This window comes from Medicago sativa, chromosome 5 (genome assembly GCF_051527215.1).
Source record: "Medicago sativa cultivar Bolivia chromosome 5, Bolivia_mono, whole genome shotgun sequence".
NCBI lineage: Eukaryota > Viridiplantae > Streptophyta > Magnoliopsida > Fabales > Fabaceae > Medicago > Medicago sativa.
In genome coordinates this window covers 43,001,971-43,018,529 of record NC_140753.1, presented here as the reverse complement: position 1 = coordinate 43,018,529, position 16,559 = coordinate 43,001,971, and the positions used below count along the sequence as shown (strand labels likewise).

Genomic DNA, 16,559 nt, shown 5'->3' with positions numbered 1-16,559 from the left:
CTTCTTTTTTGTCTTTTTAAGAAGTGGACATTTGCTGGACTATGGAAAAATGGTCTTTTTAAGAAGTGGACATTTGCTGGACTATGGAAAAATGATATGACGTTAAGATTATAATAGCATAGGCATTCTTCGATAATCGGAAACACAAATGAATAGTGTTTAATTATACACACATAAAAGAGTTATTCTATAAACTACTAAATCATTTTATTATTAAAAAAATCTTTTAACATATGTATGTCTAAACAATATTCGTTTGTGTTTGTGACTATAAAAGAATTCCTCTATAAAAGCATGTGATTGTGCTTTGTTTATATTAAAAAATGTTCGAAAACACAAATGAATAGTGTTTAATTATTCACATATAAAAGAGTTATTCTATAAAATACTAAATTATTTTATTATCAATTACTTTTTTATTATTAAAAAAATCTTTTAACGTGTGTGTCCAAATAATATTCATTTGTGTTTGTGAACTATAAAAGAATTCTTCTATAAAAGCATGTGATTGAGCTTGGTTTATATTAAAAAAATGTTCAACACTGCAGCCACTACAGAGGCTCTAAATCTAAGATCCAACAACTCTGCTACAGTTAGACCATGTCAATTGACAACCTCTTTGTAGTCTCATCAAGAGATCCAGAATAAGCTCAAGATAAATTATGTAAATTGATTTTCCAGGAAGGAAGACAGGTAAGTCCAATTATGCTTAACCTAACACATAAATAATTTCTAAAACAGTACAAAACAAGACTAAAATTAAATGACATAGAACAAACAAAACAACTACAATTTATTTTTTGGCTCAAAAATCAAAAACTCATAATGATGATGATGATGATGATGATCAGTTGGTGAAGTTGGGTAAAGAGGCATGAGGCTCAGTAGCCTTAGCAGCAGGAGATGGTTCAACATGTGGTGATGGATCAACAGGCTTTCCAAGTAAATCAGCTGGTAAATCAGGAACACCCTTCAAGTAAAAAGTGTAGAATAGCTTAAATGGGAACACAAGTTGTTGAAGTTTAACTTGTCCATAAACACCTTCAAAGATTCCAGAACCACCTGTTATAGCAAGATATGTGTCTTGGTATGTCAAATAAGGTCCTTGAACTGATATATGACCATAGTCTCCAAAGTAGAAGCTGTAAATTGCTTCATATCTATCACCCTTTTTCTCAGGTTCATTCTGGATCAGTATACATAAACCTGAAGTTATACCTAACCTTTTTTCCAAGTTTCCTGAGTAGAGTTTGTTGCTGAATGGTACTAAATCTCCAAGTGAGTTCACTGATTTTTGACTTAGTCTAAGGTATGCAGGACTTCCTCTGTCACGTTCATTGATCTCATACACAAAAAGTTCTTGAACTTTAGCTACAAAAATTAACAAATCAGTAATTAAGTATTGCTAAGTTTTTTAACTATATACTTAGAAAATGCTACTAGCAAAGGGATCTGAGACTGAGAAGCATGTACAAACCTGGCTTTGAAGATTCTTGATGCTGCTTTTGGCTATTGAAGAAGAATGCATTGGTTCTTGTATTCTTAGAACTTCTTTTGGTTGTAGATACTTGCTTGGTGGTTGAAGTGTTGAAATTTCTTCTACTTGGGAAGGACAGAGAGAGACTAGAAGTAACTACTTGGTTTTGAGTTTGAAGAGGAGAGGTAGAACTTGCGTGGGAAAGGTTGAGGGAAGAAATCATTTTCAGAGAACTCATGGATGCCATTGAAAGTGATGATGATGAATGAAGAAACTGGTAAAAGAAAGGGTTGTTAAAGGGAGTTTTATAAATGGAAAATGTTGCAAAAAATATTTGTGTGTTTTGACACGTGGGTTAGTATTTTTGACACATTATAAAATACAATGTGTGAAAAATGTAAGTGGGGATCACAATTCCATACAATAATGTTTTCCACACCGTTGCAGGTCGTTGGTTGTATATGATTAAAATAAGACCATTCATATTTCAATTATGTATTTTAATTCACTTTGTACGATTAGAATCTACACCGTCCAAATTTTAATTCAGTTTGATTCCACTTTTAAAGGGGCTATAATTGATTTTGGACGTGTAGAATTGATTCTGACATGTTTGGATGTTGTCGACTAGAATTGATTTTGCCTTTATGATTGATTTTACTTGAAGATAGTATTTGTAACTTTTGATTTTAGAATTGAGTTTTATACACAAATTTAGAGTTCGACTAACTTTTACAAACACAAATCACTTTTGACCTGAATTACTTTTAACCAAAATTAAAAATGGCAACTCAGTGCACTAAAGCTCCCGCATAAGTAGGGTCCGGGAAGGGGTTCCACCATTTGGTGTATTGTACGTAACCTTACCTTATTTTTACATAAGAAACTGTTTCCAGAACTTGAAAATGTGACCAGGGGCGGATCCACTGTGAAACATGGTGTGGCAGTTGCCACACCAGATTATTTCCCTTTTTTTTCTCTTCATATACTTGACTTTAATAATTATATATATAATATAAGTCGCTCACATATCACAAGTTTCTTTGTTGGCCTAGTGGTTTATGCTTGATGGATGATTTGTATGACCTGTGTTCAACTCCTACCGAGCTGCAGTTTTGAAATTTTTTTTAAATTATATATTAATAAAAAGGGTGTTGCAGGGAATCGATCGAACCATTTTGTTGTACTGTTTAAAGGGTCAATGGTCTACTTTGTTAATATATATTAATATATATAGTTGCTTTGAAAGTTTTGTCACACCAATATCAAATGTCTAGATCCGCCCCTGCATGTGACCTTAATTTTAAAAAATCAATTCTATCAAAATCAATTCTCCGCATCACATAACCAAACACATCAAACACACGCACTCAAATTAGTGGACGGTGAGGCTCTAAAATAAGGACAGGTAGTGATATGTTTACCCCACATGGGCACTACTTTAATTCCACATTTTCAATTATTTTTCTTGCCAAGTTCCTTTCCTCTCCGTCCTCGTGTCAGAAAAATAATATGGAATCTACATGCACTGTTTCCTTCTAGTTTAGTTAAGAGGTTTAGGAGACTAATGCACATGTGGTTGCATAAGCTAGTCAATTTAATTTATAATGAAATTATGACGAGGCTTCAATTGTTTAACAAAACTTCATTGTTCTAATAGGCTGATATGCTATTTTTTCTTATAGAATATATCATTCACGGCACTTATTCTTGTTTTGTCTCCTTGTTAATAAAGAAAAAAAAAATGTCAAATTACTTAGATGTCATTAAAAAATTTGTCATTGTAGAACTTAAACAAGAAATACAACTTCCTTTTTTGACAAAAAGTACTTCCTATAGAACTCATGTGATAAGCTACCAAAAGTACTTTTATTTTAACGGAGCCTTAGTTCGATATTGAATTAAATACATATATCGTTTTCATTATTTCACAGAATAGCATATTCAAATATCCAACAACATGGCCTAGTTTGGATTAACATGAGATTCTCACTTACACATGAAATTTTCAGAAACTAATTTATATTGCTTGAAAAATATTTACTCGAGTTTCTTTCGACATTTCTTTCGTGAATACTATGAAATAGTTTTCAAACTGACTCATCTCAATGAGAATATTATTTTTTTTAAACTCGGTATTCAGCTCAATGATTGACTAATTTGAAAATTAATCTCACCATCCATTTGCAGGGTGGCCAGCTGAAGTCAGAACAAAACTTTATGAGTTGACCCAACACATGAATTGTTGACATTTAAGGGATTAAAACCTAAGATCTAGAAAGGAGCACACTCCTAAATATCAATCCTTTGAAAGTCATTTAGCTCAAATTCATTAAGTATTTATGGCATATCTCCCTCTACTAATCTTTTGGAGTATCAGCACAGCTCAATTCTTTACAACAAAGAGTTGGTAGTAACAAACCAAGCTTAGCCCTGTGTGCTTACGATTGGAAAATTAAATTTGACTTTTCTAAAATAAAGTCATTTTAACAGTAAAAGAATTAACTATTATTTTTTTTTTTTTGAGGGAAAAAAGAATTAACTATTATTAAAAATCAATTATTAATATTACATGCACATATAAATATGTTAACATGTGATCTCCAATGTTGATCAACCATTTTTTTTTTTTTTTGTAGGGGGGAATCTAACCAATGGTTGATGTGTCTTACGTTACTATCTAACATAAATTACTAGCTAAGGAGAATCAAATCCCCCAAAAAAACGATTCTACAATACATCTTGCTTTTTAGAAGTTTTCTATGAACATTTTTGCTATTTTTTACCCATTTCCAAAAGATATAATATAATTTTAAAAATACATCCTTTAACTAAGTTATTTTTCTTGATAAATGCACAAACAAGTAGGCCCCTACCAATCCATTCTCCAGATAGTCATCTCAGCAGGCCCCTCTGGATAAGAGTCTTCACTAGATATGTAGCAATAACTTCATATTTGCTGAGAAATTGTACGCTGAATGAATGCACAAGACTACAAGAGAATGATGTGCTTACCTGTGCATGATCCTCCAGAAGGAAACTGAAGGCAGACATTAAACAACTTAGATACAAAGTTACAAACACTGCTTATAGATTTGATATGATCATGACGATTTACAGAAAAATTAAATTAAATTACCACATCAACATGTAGTCAAAATTTCAGCTCCAGTTCTTGTTATCAGAATGGTATGCTCAAACTGTGCGGCTGGACTGCCATCAGTTGTAACTGTTGTCCAGTTATCTGGCCATGTAATGCAATCAGTGCTTCCCATTGAAAGAATAGGCTCTGCAGTTCAGAATTTCACAGGATCATCATTCAATTTCAAGACTGAACCACCAGCTTGACCAATACGAAGAAACCGACGAGCATGAACTTACAATCTCCTAAATGACTGAAAAGTAAATTTAAATGTTCCTACTCATAGACTAACTTTGAAAATCCATTTGGTTTTGTGATATCCTATCTCTTCTTTCAAGCCAATATGAACAGAAACTTACCACGTGTATCCTTGAATACTTTTCAAAAATGAGGAGTCAAATTGAAACGCTAAACACATTATGGGCAGGCTCATCCCTCACAGACAACTCTAAATGTTCTAGACACACCAAAAGTGAAGTAGTATGGCAAAGAAATGGTAGCAATCATCACCTCGAATATTTGGTAAATATCTACAATCCACTTACCAATTGTAAATGTTTGACCTTCAACCATGCAACCTCCTTCGTCATTGCCTATCAAGCAATGATGAAAAGTTAGAAGTATGTTCGGAAAAATTCTTGAATTGTGCTAATTAGGATGAAATAAGTAGCATGAATTAGAGAAAAAATAGAAATCAAACTAGTAGTTACAAATTATGATCTTAAACTGTCATAATAAATAAAAGCTGAAAAGATCTTTGAATTTGAAAGCGCAAATTAAGGATTAGTGAGCAACTTTGGTTACCGGTAAATAACGCATAAATAATCAGTTAGGTAATCATTGTTAGCATCTAATCATACGCAAACCAAGATATTTGCAGTTTAACAGGTTTGTTAGTTTGGATCTTAAGATAGAAATAGCAATAGGATGAATGAATTATACAAGATGAAAGGTAACTCACGATGATGGTAAATATATGGCTCACAGTGAAACACTGTTCCAACACCATGCCCAACAAAACGCTCCACTACACCGTAGCCATACTTTTCGGCATGCTCACTGACATAATATTACAAAAGAAAACACTTTAATATCTATGTATGAAGCCATTTTGTAGATCTCATCATCAATTAATACAAAAAAAAATAAAAAATCAATTATACAAACTTATAAAAGGAAAGATGCATAAGCAACCACTATAACTCAAAATTAAAGCACAGAATTGCAATGCCGTAAGAAGAAAACTGTGTCAACTGTCCACAATTATATATATATATATATATATATATATATATATATATATATATATATATATATATATATATAGAGAGAGAGAGAGAGAGAGAGAGAGAGAGAGAGAACAGTGACTGTCCAAGAAAAGTACAACAGGCTAGTGTTTAACTGTTAATTTAAGGTGCCTGTGTATTGGCTAGGTATGACCCATGAGGACGATCAAGGGTGGGTTTTCCTTCCCGACTCCCGGCAAAAACCTCAGCACGCCATGGGGCAGGGACAAAAAATAAAAATGAACAAATTTACGTGGAACCAAAAGCAAAAAAAATATATAAATTACTTTATTTTTAGTTTCCAATTTCAACACCTCCATGCATAAAAGTATCATCACTACAAAATATACATGGGGAGCATGTGAAATGAGAATTAGGCACAATTGATTGAGATTAAGGTTTTGAGAATTAGGTCATCACAAATGGTGGAGGAAAACCAGACAGTGCAACAAAGTTAAGATCACATAGAAACCCGAGACCTCTGTAGCAAATCCCAACGGTGCGTCACATTGTGGCGGTGGAGCACTACGCAAAACAGTGTTGTGGCGCAGATTAGGGTTGCGACCGTAGCACCAGTTATGTAGTTACAAAAAGTCGAAAACACTCTCAGCTTTTAACTGTTTAGGGTTATTTCAAATGCTTTTTGGTCTTTTAACCTTTTTTTGTACTTTTTAGCTGGGTAATTTTTATTATAATATAAGAAGAAAAAAAAATCTCAGCACCTTTCTTTCTTCTCCAACATCGCAGGACCTCTGTTTTTCTTCTCTAAAAAGCCTTTCTTCTCAGTACGAGCTCTTTCTTATCAGTGAGTTCCATTCTCTACAACACCTTTTTCTTCTCAGCTAGTTCCTTTTCCACCACTATTTATTTCCCCTGTTTTTCTGTTTCAGCGCAAACCCTCCCCTTCCCCTCTATTATGGCATCCCCAGTCTCAAACAAACACAATCAACATCTTTGAACAAGAACAACAACCCGATATAGCTTTAACATGATGATTATGATAGTGATGCAATTTAACGAATCACTTGGATTTATTTAAATGCTTGGATGTTTTATTTTGAGCCTTGGAGGCTTTAATTTGTTTCCTATTTTGCTTCATATTCAGTTTGAATATTAGATGTGTTATTTTGAGCCTTGGAGACTGGAACTTATTTGCTGTTTGACTTATACTAAGTGTTTAATTTTGTGTATTGTTCTATGTTTTAGTCTTCATATGCGCAATGCTTGTATTCTTTTCCTAGACTTCAACGTAGTGGCCATACCACTACCTTGCTGTAGCCGTGTAGCGTTTTGGGGGTTGGCCGCTACACTACCCTATCTGCGAGTGACTACATAGCCCGAGACACATGAAACATACAGGCAAATTAAAATTATCAAGTTCCTAACAGATAACAATATATCTACAGAGTCTTGCAAAACACAAATACCTAGATATAATATCTCAAGGTATTGGTATAACAAGTTATATAGGTCTACTTTTCTGAATTTTAAATTGAATGTGCTCAGTGATTTTGTAAAAATTTTGTTATCGATGACTTATGAGAGAATGTGTATCCATGAGGTTTACGGTGAAGAGATGTTTTGCGATAATCGTTGGCAATAAAGATAAGATTGCAACTTAAGAAAACACTTTCCTATAGAAAAATTATGCATGCAGTAGAAATTGGAAACTGAAAAATAGGCATGAAATTCATTATTTTAGAGTGATGATACAATTACGCATGTAGTAGAAGTTGGAAACTAAAATAACATTTTTTTCGCTTTCCGTTCCTATAATTTATATTTTAATTTTGCTTTTTGTTTTGTCTCTACCATGTGGCAGTGACACATTGGATGCTGATATGCTTCATCTCACATGACAGGGCTTCCAACTAATGCCACATGGCCTCCATTTTCTACTACACATTTTCCTGATGGGGATATGACGTCAAGGACAAAAATGGAGGAATCTAAAATATCAGGGACATAATCTAAAAAAAAAATTAGGACTAAAACAAATTTCGCTCGTATTCCAGGGACCAAAAGCGTCATTATCTCAAAATTTTACACAATAAACTCAACCTTATTTGGATACTCCTAGAATTTGGGTTGGGTCAAACTCAACTTTGCAAAACTGGCTTGTAAAGTGAGGAGTGCCACTAGTTATAAACTCATTTCAGGCCTTATCTTAAATCTATTGTGGGACTTGGGTTTTTCTCAATAAACACCCAGCACTACTCGGCTTGCTGCATGGTCCGGATCAATAGGCTCTGATACCAAATACAACAAAAATGACTGTTTGGAAATCTCAAAGTTGGCTACTAAATATTGATAGAGCATGAACATTTAAATCTTCATTTCATTTTATTGTTGGAAGAATAGCTTGTTATTCCAAATTAAAGGGAACTAAAACTCACATGCAATGTAGTATTGATGCTGGCAATACAAAATTTACAAACATAAAGGTTTTAGTTAGTGTGATAGAACAAAATTATACCTGATTCTTTTTCCAATTTTCTTAAAAGGGGTACCATCTTTGCAAACGGCTATTCCTTTCTCCAAGCACTCTTCGGTTACCTATCAACAGGATAAACAATATGCTCAAGACTAATGAATGTTCCATGTAATTGCACAAATGCTTGCTGAGGAATTGAATTTCGTGTATGGGAAAACATACAAATACATAAAGTAATGTGTCATCAATGAAGTACAGCTTGTAGTACAAAGAAAACAAAAAATTGCAGCGAAGTTTCTTTTTCTTCAAATGTATCATATAAGCAGACTATTTTTTACCTTAACAAGGTTTTTCATTGCATCACTGACATCCCCACAAAAAAAAGTCTTTGACGTGTCTCCATGATATCCCTAACAAAGCGAATGTAGAAGGCGACATTATTACTTGATCCTCAACATTAAACCACTAAATGTCATAAAGCACAGAATATTGGCAACTAGCTTGGTGCCAATAATTCATTATACACAGGTGAAAACTAATAGGTTTGAACAAGTCAAAAATAGAATGAAAAAACTGATATGTTTGAAAAAAATAACTACCATGGAGTATCATAAAATTCCCAGTCAAAAATAATATGCATGAGAGAAATCATCAGTAATTATATCCATTGATAACAGATAACCAAATAATTTTTGAGAGAAACATGGTAATGAATTCTCATTCCTTTACTAACCAGGTGGTGTTTCAGCAGACTAAAAGCGAACTTATGTTCATTTCCTTGCGCATAAACAGACTGATGGGAACATGGCATTGTATTACAAAGATAAAGGAAAAACCTCTCTTAATTATATCCTACTCATCCATTCCGCTCATGTATATCACCATCCTACATCTTCGACAGTTTCATCAACTAATTCTAAGTAACTATACTAAGGAACTAACAGGAGACCACTGGTTAAGGTGTCAATGAGGATGAAATTTAGGTATGAAAGTATGGCTGGGATAATGATATTATGGAGCAACCTAGGCTTAATTTGATTCTGATATTATGGGAACATGTTTGTATTTGCTTTGTTATATATATCCTAGTAAATCCCTTGTGAATAATCAGTGGAAAATATTCAGATTCAACCAAAATATTGCTGTAATTTGTAGAAAACATCCAAGTTGGAAAAAATGTTGGATCAATTTCAACTAAAAATATCAATAAGAGTTGAGAAGCATACATTCAGGTAGACTGTCACATCAATGTTGATAATATCACCATTCTGCAAAAGATGCATATAATTGTAAACAATTATGAGTTATATGCATTTACAAGGGATAAAAAAATTGAAAAACAAAGCTAATAAAACCTGTAACTGCCGTGAATCAGGTATCCCATGGCACATGCACTCATTAACTGATGTGCATACACTTTTCGGAAATCCACCATAACCAAGGGGTGAGGGATAAGCACCAGCATCAATTATCATCTGGTGCACTGCTTTATCAATTTCATTAGTTGTTACAGAAGGCTGGCAATGTAAACCAAGATCAAGTCAGACAAGAAAGTGGTGCCAAGTAAGTTATCATTCCAAAACAAACATAAAGTTTAGCATTTGGATAATCAAATAACATATAATCAAGGTTACGGACATTAAGCTTCAAATATTATCGATTTTATGTTCTTAACCATTCACAGTAAAAAAATGCTCATACATTACAAACTTTGTTGATGTTGCCTGTACCGTGTACGTAAGAAAATCAATGGATCATACAAGTAATAGGAGTTCAAAATTTTCAAACCTGACACCTCTCAAAATCCCATACTCAAATAAAAGCATGTTATGGTTGTCAAACCTGTTAGTTGACTCCTACACTCATCCGAGCTTAAGTGTCCAGCAAGCAAAATCTAATTAACTTGCATACAAAATATATTTAACTCACATGAGAAGAATCAATTAAACTTGGCCAAACTCTCATAGAATATCAATTTAGTGAATCTAATGGTGTAAGAAAAAGTCCCAAAATGACAACTTCTGAACATGTTTCCTATGTAGTGAATCCTAGTTTAAGGAGCGATCCAGCCGACGCAAAAACTGAGATTGCATAGTGCGCGAGATGGCCCCTATTTGAGAGAGAGTATGAGTTAATGGTTTTTCGAATGTGAAGAAAGACGGTAAGATACATGTTGGCAAAGGGCTAGAATAGCGGCCGCGGATGGCACATCATATGGCAAAGTGAGTGAGAGAGAGAGAGAGAGAGGATGAAAAGAGAGAACGGGTGTTGGTTGCAGAAGAGAAGAGGGTAATAGGACTTTTTTCTGCACAAAAACCTTAAAATACCCATGTAAGCGTTCAATTATAAGGGAATTTTAGGGGTTTCAACCCCTAAAATCATACGCGCTCCTGTTGCGGTAAACCAATTACGAAATGAGGATTATAGGGTTTTCAACCCCTAAAATCATACGTGCTCTTGTACAGGTAAACCAATCAGTAAATACGACGCGATTTGTAGGTGCAAACGCGGCTACAACTCCATTTTGTGCAGCATCGATGCATGAAGGGGTGGCTAGCCACTGTTCTGCATCGGCATGTTTTGCACTCCCTGGGCTGCTATTGACCTTGTTTACATTTAAGCATGACTATGTAAGGAAACCAATGCATCCAAGTGGTAATAGGAGTTCAAAGTTTTAACACCTCCCTCGAAACCCCAAACTAGGGTAAAATCATGATACGGATGTCAAACTTTCTAGTTAACTTGTAGACTAGTCTGAGTTTACGAGTCTAGGTAGAATATACTAGTTAACTCGCATACAAATCTAGTTAACACACATACGTAGCCTCAGATAAATTTGGGTAAAATTGCTAAGACCCACAAGTTAGTGAGTACTATGGTGAGAAAAAGGCCTAAAACGACAACTTCTAAAGTTCTAAGCATGTTTCTTTTGTCTGTTTCGTGTGTTATTGTGTTTACGATACGTTCGAAGCTTGACTGAAGTAAAGACCTTAGAGCAAAACCTCTGAGACTCTTCGACACTTATCCTAGGTTCCCTTTAAGAAAAACCTCTCCTTTTCCAGAAACCTTCGACCAACAAATCTCCAACAGTGGGTAGAGTAAGGTGTTGTGCAAGCAATGCAACAAATCCCTTTTCGTTTCGACCTTCACTTAGAACTTGCTGCTGCACAAAGCAACACGATTTAAATCTGAATCTCTAATCACTATTGGTTTTCAATTTTGCCATTTAACATTTTATTTTGTGCATGTGATTACATTCTTTTCTTTTTATTCTTGCAGTTACACCATTTAATATGAAACTTCCTTTACAATTATATTCATCCAGTTTCACAACTTAATATGACTTAAAATTAATTTCGTACTCTGTTTCACACCCTTCCCAGCACTGTTGTTTTGTTGCTTTAGATTTCAATTTCAAACTTAGCTTTACCATAGAGTTAGAATGCTGAGTTATATTTTGTTAATGGTGTTACATAATGTATGTATGTCATTAATAGGATGTTTTAGAATTAGTTTACATATTAAATAAACTCTTATGAGTTTAAAAGTCAAGTCTATGGAAGCTCCACGTGTTTACGAAGATTCTCAAAAGCTATAATAAAGCTAAAGCTAAAAATAAGACTTCTATAAATAAAGTAAAAGTTGTTTGGTATATTTAGATCATTTTCTATGGTAACATCATATTATAAATGACTGTGTAAAGTATATTTATGTAAAGAAATAAATCTCATTAAAACTAAATGAAATATTTAATGAATAAAATAAAAAATTATGAAGAAAAAAAAATTATTAAGAGAAGCACAAAGTAAGCTAGGCCAAACACACCCGAAGTATATGCTAGAAGGAGGAAAACTTACCCTAACCAAAGTTCCTGCGAAGTTCAAGACACGTGCTGCAAGCTCACCTGCAGCCCTCATTTTAGCTATACCTTCAGAATCATGAATTTGATATTCAGTTCCCATTTCTGGAAGTACATCTGAGCCTACATAAGGAGGCTTTAGTATATCATCAGGGACAGGTAGACGTGGCGATACTTTTCCACGCCTTAATGGAGGCCCTTTTCTATCCTTCTTCACAACCTGAAGTTCACGTTCTCTTCATATGAGCAAACAATGAGTAAGAATCTGAACAAAATGTGAATCCATCTTTATATTTCTAAATAAAATAAACTTTATTTGGACGATAGAAAGCAAATTGAAGAGTGAAGAAGCTAGTTGAGTATTTACTTTCTGAAGAAAGTATTGAAATTGTTTAGGAAAGAATATATATGCGAAAGGGATAAATAGATTATTATATCTATCACTTACATACCAAGATCTAAATGATAATAAGACACCAAAAAGATGCAAAGCACATTAGGAGAAAAGAAATGTGGAAAATACGTATAACACTGAGATATCTCGATTAAATATTTCTCTATCTTGTCAACAGCGCGCTATAGCGGTGTGCCGTAGCGGTGAAACCCTCCACGGCTACGCCTTAAGCCTGCGAAGCGTCATTCGGAGTAGTGTCAATAGCAGCCGTTATTAGAAGTTGAAAAGCGGCACCACTGCAGTGCATTCCAGCTACCGTAGGGTTTGATGGCCGCTATTGCAATTTTGTGGGGGAATTCTTACAAAACCCTAATTTTTTATTTTCTTTTTTATTTTGTTGAGGGTATATTGGTGCTTTTTCACCCATTAAATGACCTAATATTGTAACCAACAATGTTTGATTCTCCAATTGTGGCCTCTTTTCGTTCTTCTTTTCTTCAAGTTCTTCTTCTCTTTGTGTTGCCATCCGTTCCTTGAAGTTTGAGTTCTGCCATTGTTAGCTTGCTCTCGTTGGAGTTCTTCTTCTCTATTTTGTGTTATGCCATCATTGTTCTCCTTGTGTTGTTTCTCTGCAAAGGTTTGTATTCCCCTTCCTCTCTGTTTCTGTTTGTGTTTTGTTTTCTGAGGCGTAAATAGACGTGGAAGCATGATTTTGATTAATGGCTAGTCATTTTGTTTACTTTTAGAACTTGCTTTCTTCTTTTCTTGATGGCGTGTTGTTTTAAGTACTTTTAGAACTTCATTTTGATGGAATGCTATTTTGATTACATATAGAACTTGATTTTGATAGAATGTCATTTTAACTACATTTAGAGCTTATATTGATGGGAAATGACATAGAAAATTATAGTTATTAAGTTTGATTGTCCCTTTAATTTTCTGTTTTTTTAGTATTTGTATGTTGTTGGAATTTATGTTTTTTATGTGCATGGTTTTTTAGTCTTCACAGTAGCGGTCATCCCGCTATCCACTATACTGCAATAGCATTTTTGGGTAGTGCCGCAATCTGAGATTTACAACATGGATAAGTATTGGTAAAAGAATAAAGATAAGTAGTATACCCTACTTGAATTAAAGGCTGCCTGCAAGTACATATATCTAAATTGAATTGAGAACTCAGAAAAAAGATCTATCAGAGTATAATTACAAACGTGATCAACAGGTTGGGCTAATCAACGATAAAGTTGTCAATCGTGGATAGCAGAAAATAGCGGATTGTTAAAATCCCACTACGCAACAGTGCTATAGCTCTACTATAACAGCTATTTGACAATGCTTTGCACCAAATAGCGTATCACGGAACAATAGCAGTTTGTGTAAATTCTGATACGCTATAGCGGTATAGCACCACTATAGCTGCTATTTAACAACACTTATCCGCAAACACACCGGTTTGACTCAACCGAATCCACTTATCTATGATTCTCATAATGTCACCTTATTTATTTTAACATGTCATGTTACTTTAGTCTTCATTTGTCTGAAACCCTTGTAATTTTTTTTAAAACGTCACCTTAAGTTTAGGGACGATTTTTTATACTTTTATAGTTCAAGGACCAAACTGTAGCACGGACACTTCTGATCGAAGGTGTATCTGGTGCTACATTCGATTAATTCATTTTCAAAATTTATATTTTCTTTTACCGGTGTAAACGTGTGAGTGTTGTGTCAGATGTCCGTGTTTGTACCAAATCGAATCGAAGTTATACTAAGATTTAAAACTCAGTCCACTAGAACAGTATAAAACAATAGAGTAATTATTGGATACCTCTTGATTCTTCTGGCCTCCTCCAATCCTGACATCTTCCGAGCAAAAACCACAAATTGTTTTCTTGAAAATGATTGGTTTCCTATAAGAATTAAAATAGAAAACCATCACATAAACCATGTTGTACTCATTTTATTTATTTATCTATACTTTAAAAATTAAATATGAATAACACTTTGAAAACCGGAATTAACAAACCGGGAAACGTAGTAGAAATTGAAGAAGAAGGTGATGTGTCGCCATAAAAGGAAGTAGAGAGTTTCAGAAATGCGGAGTGTCCGAGTGAAGCAGTGAGCGCCATTTTCAGTACAGAGGAACAGAGAAGCAAGCGGATAAAAGGAATTTCAAATGGGGTTTTGTTTTATTTTTTAGATATTTTAGATGATGACAGGATATTTAGTGCAAAAATGAGTAAACACGTCATTACCCCTGAAATTGTAAGTTTCGTCAATTACCCCTTTGAAATTAACAAAACTTCAATTACCCCCTTAAATTGCACAACGTTAATCAATTTACCATCTCCGTCAAATTCTTATGTTAGTCACCATGATGTTTTGCAAATACCCCCTGAAGTTTTGCACTTATGTGCAAAATGCCCCCTGTACTTGAAAATTTATATATTTTTTTCTTATCATTGACTCAAAAGATATTAAAGATAAACAATTGACAATTAACTTAGGTCATTTTCATTGTTAAATGTCGAAATGAAATATGGAACTAGAAACAACATATGGAACATCTTATTAGAAACAACATATGGAACATCTTATTAGGTCATTTTCATTGCAACAAGAACACCTTTGGAATCAACACTCACCCACCAACCTCACAATTATCATCTTCTTCATAATCACCTTCATAGTAGATTTTACAATTTCCATAACATGTTTCACAAGGAACAAAATTTATATCACCACAAGACTCACATCCACCATCACCTCCTTCAATGTCATAAATCCTTTCACAAGAATCAAGCAATTTCTCAAGCTTCTTGTCATCATGAAGTTAAGTAACTCTTTAAGCTATTCCTTGATTCCTAAATGCATTTCTCAAACTTCCTTGTTTGCCTTTAATATCTTTTGAGTCAAGTATAAGAAAAAAATTTATAAATTTTTAAGTTCGGGGGGCATTTTGCACATAAGTGCAAAACTTCAGGGGGTATTTGCAAAACGTCATGTTGACTAACATAAGAATTTGACGGAGGGGGTAAATTGATTAACTTTGTGCAATTTCAGGGGGGTAATTGAAGTTTTGTTAATTTCATGGGGTAATTGACAAAAATTACAATTTCAGGGGGGTGATTGTCTATTTACTCATGCAAAAATGTATGAATTTTGCTCTTTACCCAACACTTTTTGCTCGCTTCCAACTGAAAATACCAAAATGCTCACGTTAGTGTTAAATTTGTATGGATTAACTTACGCTGCCTGAGATAAATCACGCTCACGCTACGTGCTGTTTTAAAGGCAGGTAGAACCTCATTCCTCATTTCCCATCTAAAATCTCAAAAATCTCTCAAATCATCCAAATCCAAAATTCTTTCAACTTCAAATCAAACAACACTCCAATAACAAGTAAGTTTTCATAATCAAACACCATTAACTTTTTTATGTTGATATGTTAGATTTTTTTCCTCTTAAATTAGATTTTTTTTAGTTTTAGGGTTTTGTTTAAATTTTGATATTTTTTTTGAAAGAAATAATAAAATGTTACATGTAAATGACTTATATTGCTTAATTGTTTAGATGTTTAGATGTTTGCATGTTTATGTTAGATTTTTTTTCTCTTAAATTAGATTTTTTTAGTTTTAGGATTTTGTTTAAATTTTGATTTTTTTTTGCAAGAAATGATACAATGTTACATGTAAATGACTTATATTGATTAATTGTTTAGATGTTTGCATGTTTATGTTGTAGTAACGAGTTTTAGGGTTTATGTATAATTTGCACTCAAAGTGTTTGATGAAAATGTTTGAATGAGTTTTTCATTGATTGTTTAGTTTTTTGTGGTGTAGGTAGGTTGGAAACAATGACCGATTTGTTCAGTGTTTCCATACGCTTCACCGGAAATCCTCAAATGTTCAAGGTTTGGTACATTAATGTCACGTTAAAAGGTCTCAAGGATCAACTGGATGAAATC

At 33.8% G+C, this 16,559-nt stretch overlaps 2 protein-coding genes across 2 annotated transcripts; both read right to left on the bottom strand.

Moving 5' to 3' along the window:
• Nucleotides 1–645: 645 nt before the first annotated feature.
• LOC146922265 (allene oxide cyclase, chloroplastic-like) lies at nt 646–1,756 on the bottom strand. The gene is made up of 2 exons (XM_085715284.1): nt 1,478–1,756; nt 646–1,371 (listed from the first exon to the last, which is right to left on the bottom strand). The coding sequence occupies exons 1-2, from the start codon at nt 1,722–1,724 to the stop codon at nt 848–850; spliced, it is 771 nt and encodes a 256-aa protein (XP_085571410.1). The 5' UTR covers nt 1,725–1,756; the 3' UTR covers nt 646–847.
• A 2,271-nt stretch (nt 1,757–4,027) lies between these two features.
• Nucleotides 4,028–14,754, bottom strand: MAP1C (methionine aminopeptidase 1B). Its single transcript, XM_085715283.1, has 11 exons — nt 14,619–14,754; nt 14,421–14,502; nt 12,197–12,434; nt 9,695–9,856; nt 9,566–9,607; nt 8,678–8,749; nt 8,382–8,461; nt 5,581–5,678; nt 5,165–5,212; nt 4,617–4,766; nt 4,028–4,517 (listed from the first exon to the last, which is right to left on the bottom strand). The coding sequence occupies exons 1-10, from the start codon at nt 14,719–14,721 to the stop codon at nt 4,621–4,623; spliced, it is 1,071 nt and encodes a 356-aa protein (XP_085571409.1). The 5' UTR covers nt 14,722–14,754; the 3' UTR covers nt 4,028–4,517; nt 4,617–4,620.
• Nucleotides 14,755–16,559: the final 1,805 nt, after the last annotated feature.

Bases quoted from the DNA above. Each gene is read 5' to 3' on its own strand.
- LOC146922265 (XM_085715284.1), bottom strand. From the start codon at position 1,724: ATGGCATCCATGAGTTCTCTGAAAATGATTTCTTCCCTCAACCTTTCC. The intron at 1,372-1,477 runs GTTTGTACATGC...TAATTTTTGTAG, and splicing joins TCAAGAATCTTCAAAGCCAG to CTAAAGTTCAAGAACTTTTT.
- MAP1C (XM_085715283.1), bottom strand. From the start codon at position 14,721: ATGGCGCTCACTGCTTCACTCGGACACTCCGCATTTCTGAAACTCTCT. The intron at 9,857-12,196 runs GTAAGTTTTCCT...TTACATTGCCAG, and splicing joins TCGCAGGAACTTTGGTTAGG to CCTTCTGTAACAACTAATGA. The intron at 5,679-8,381 runs GTATAATTTTGT...ATATTATGTCAG, and splicing joins AAAATTGGAAAAAGAATCAG to TGAGCATGCCGAAAAGTATG.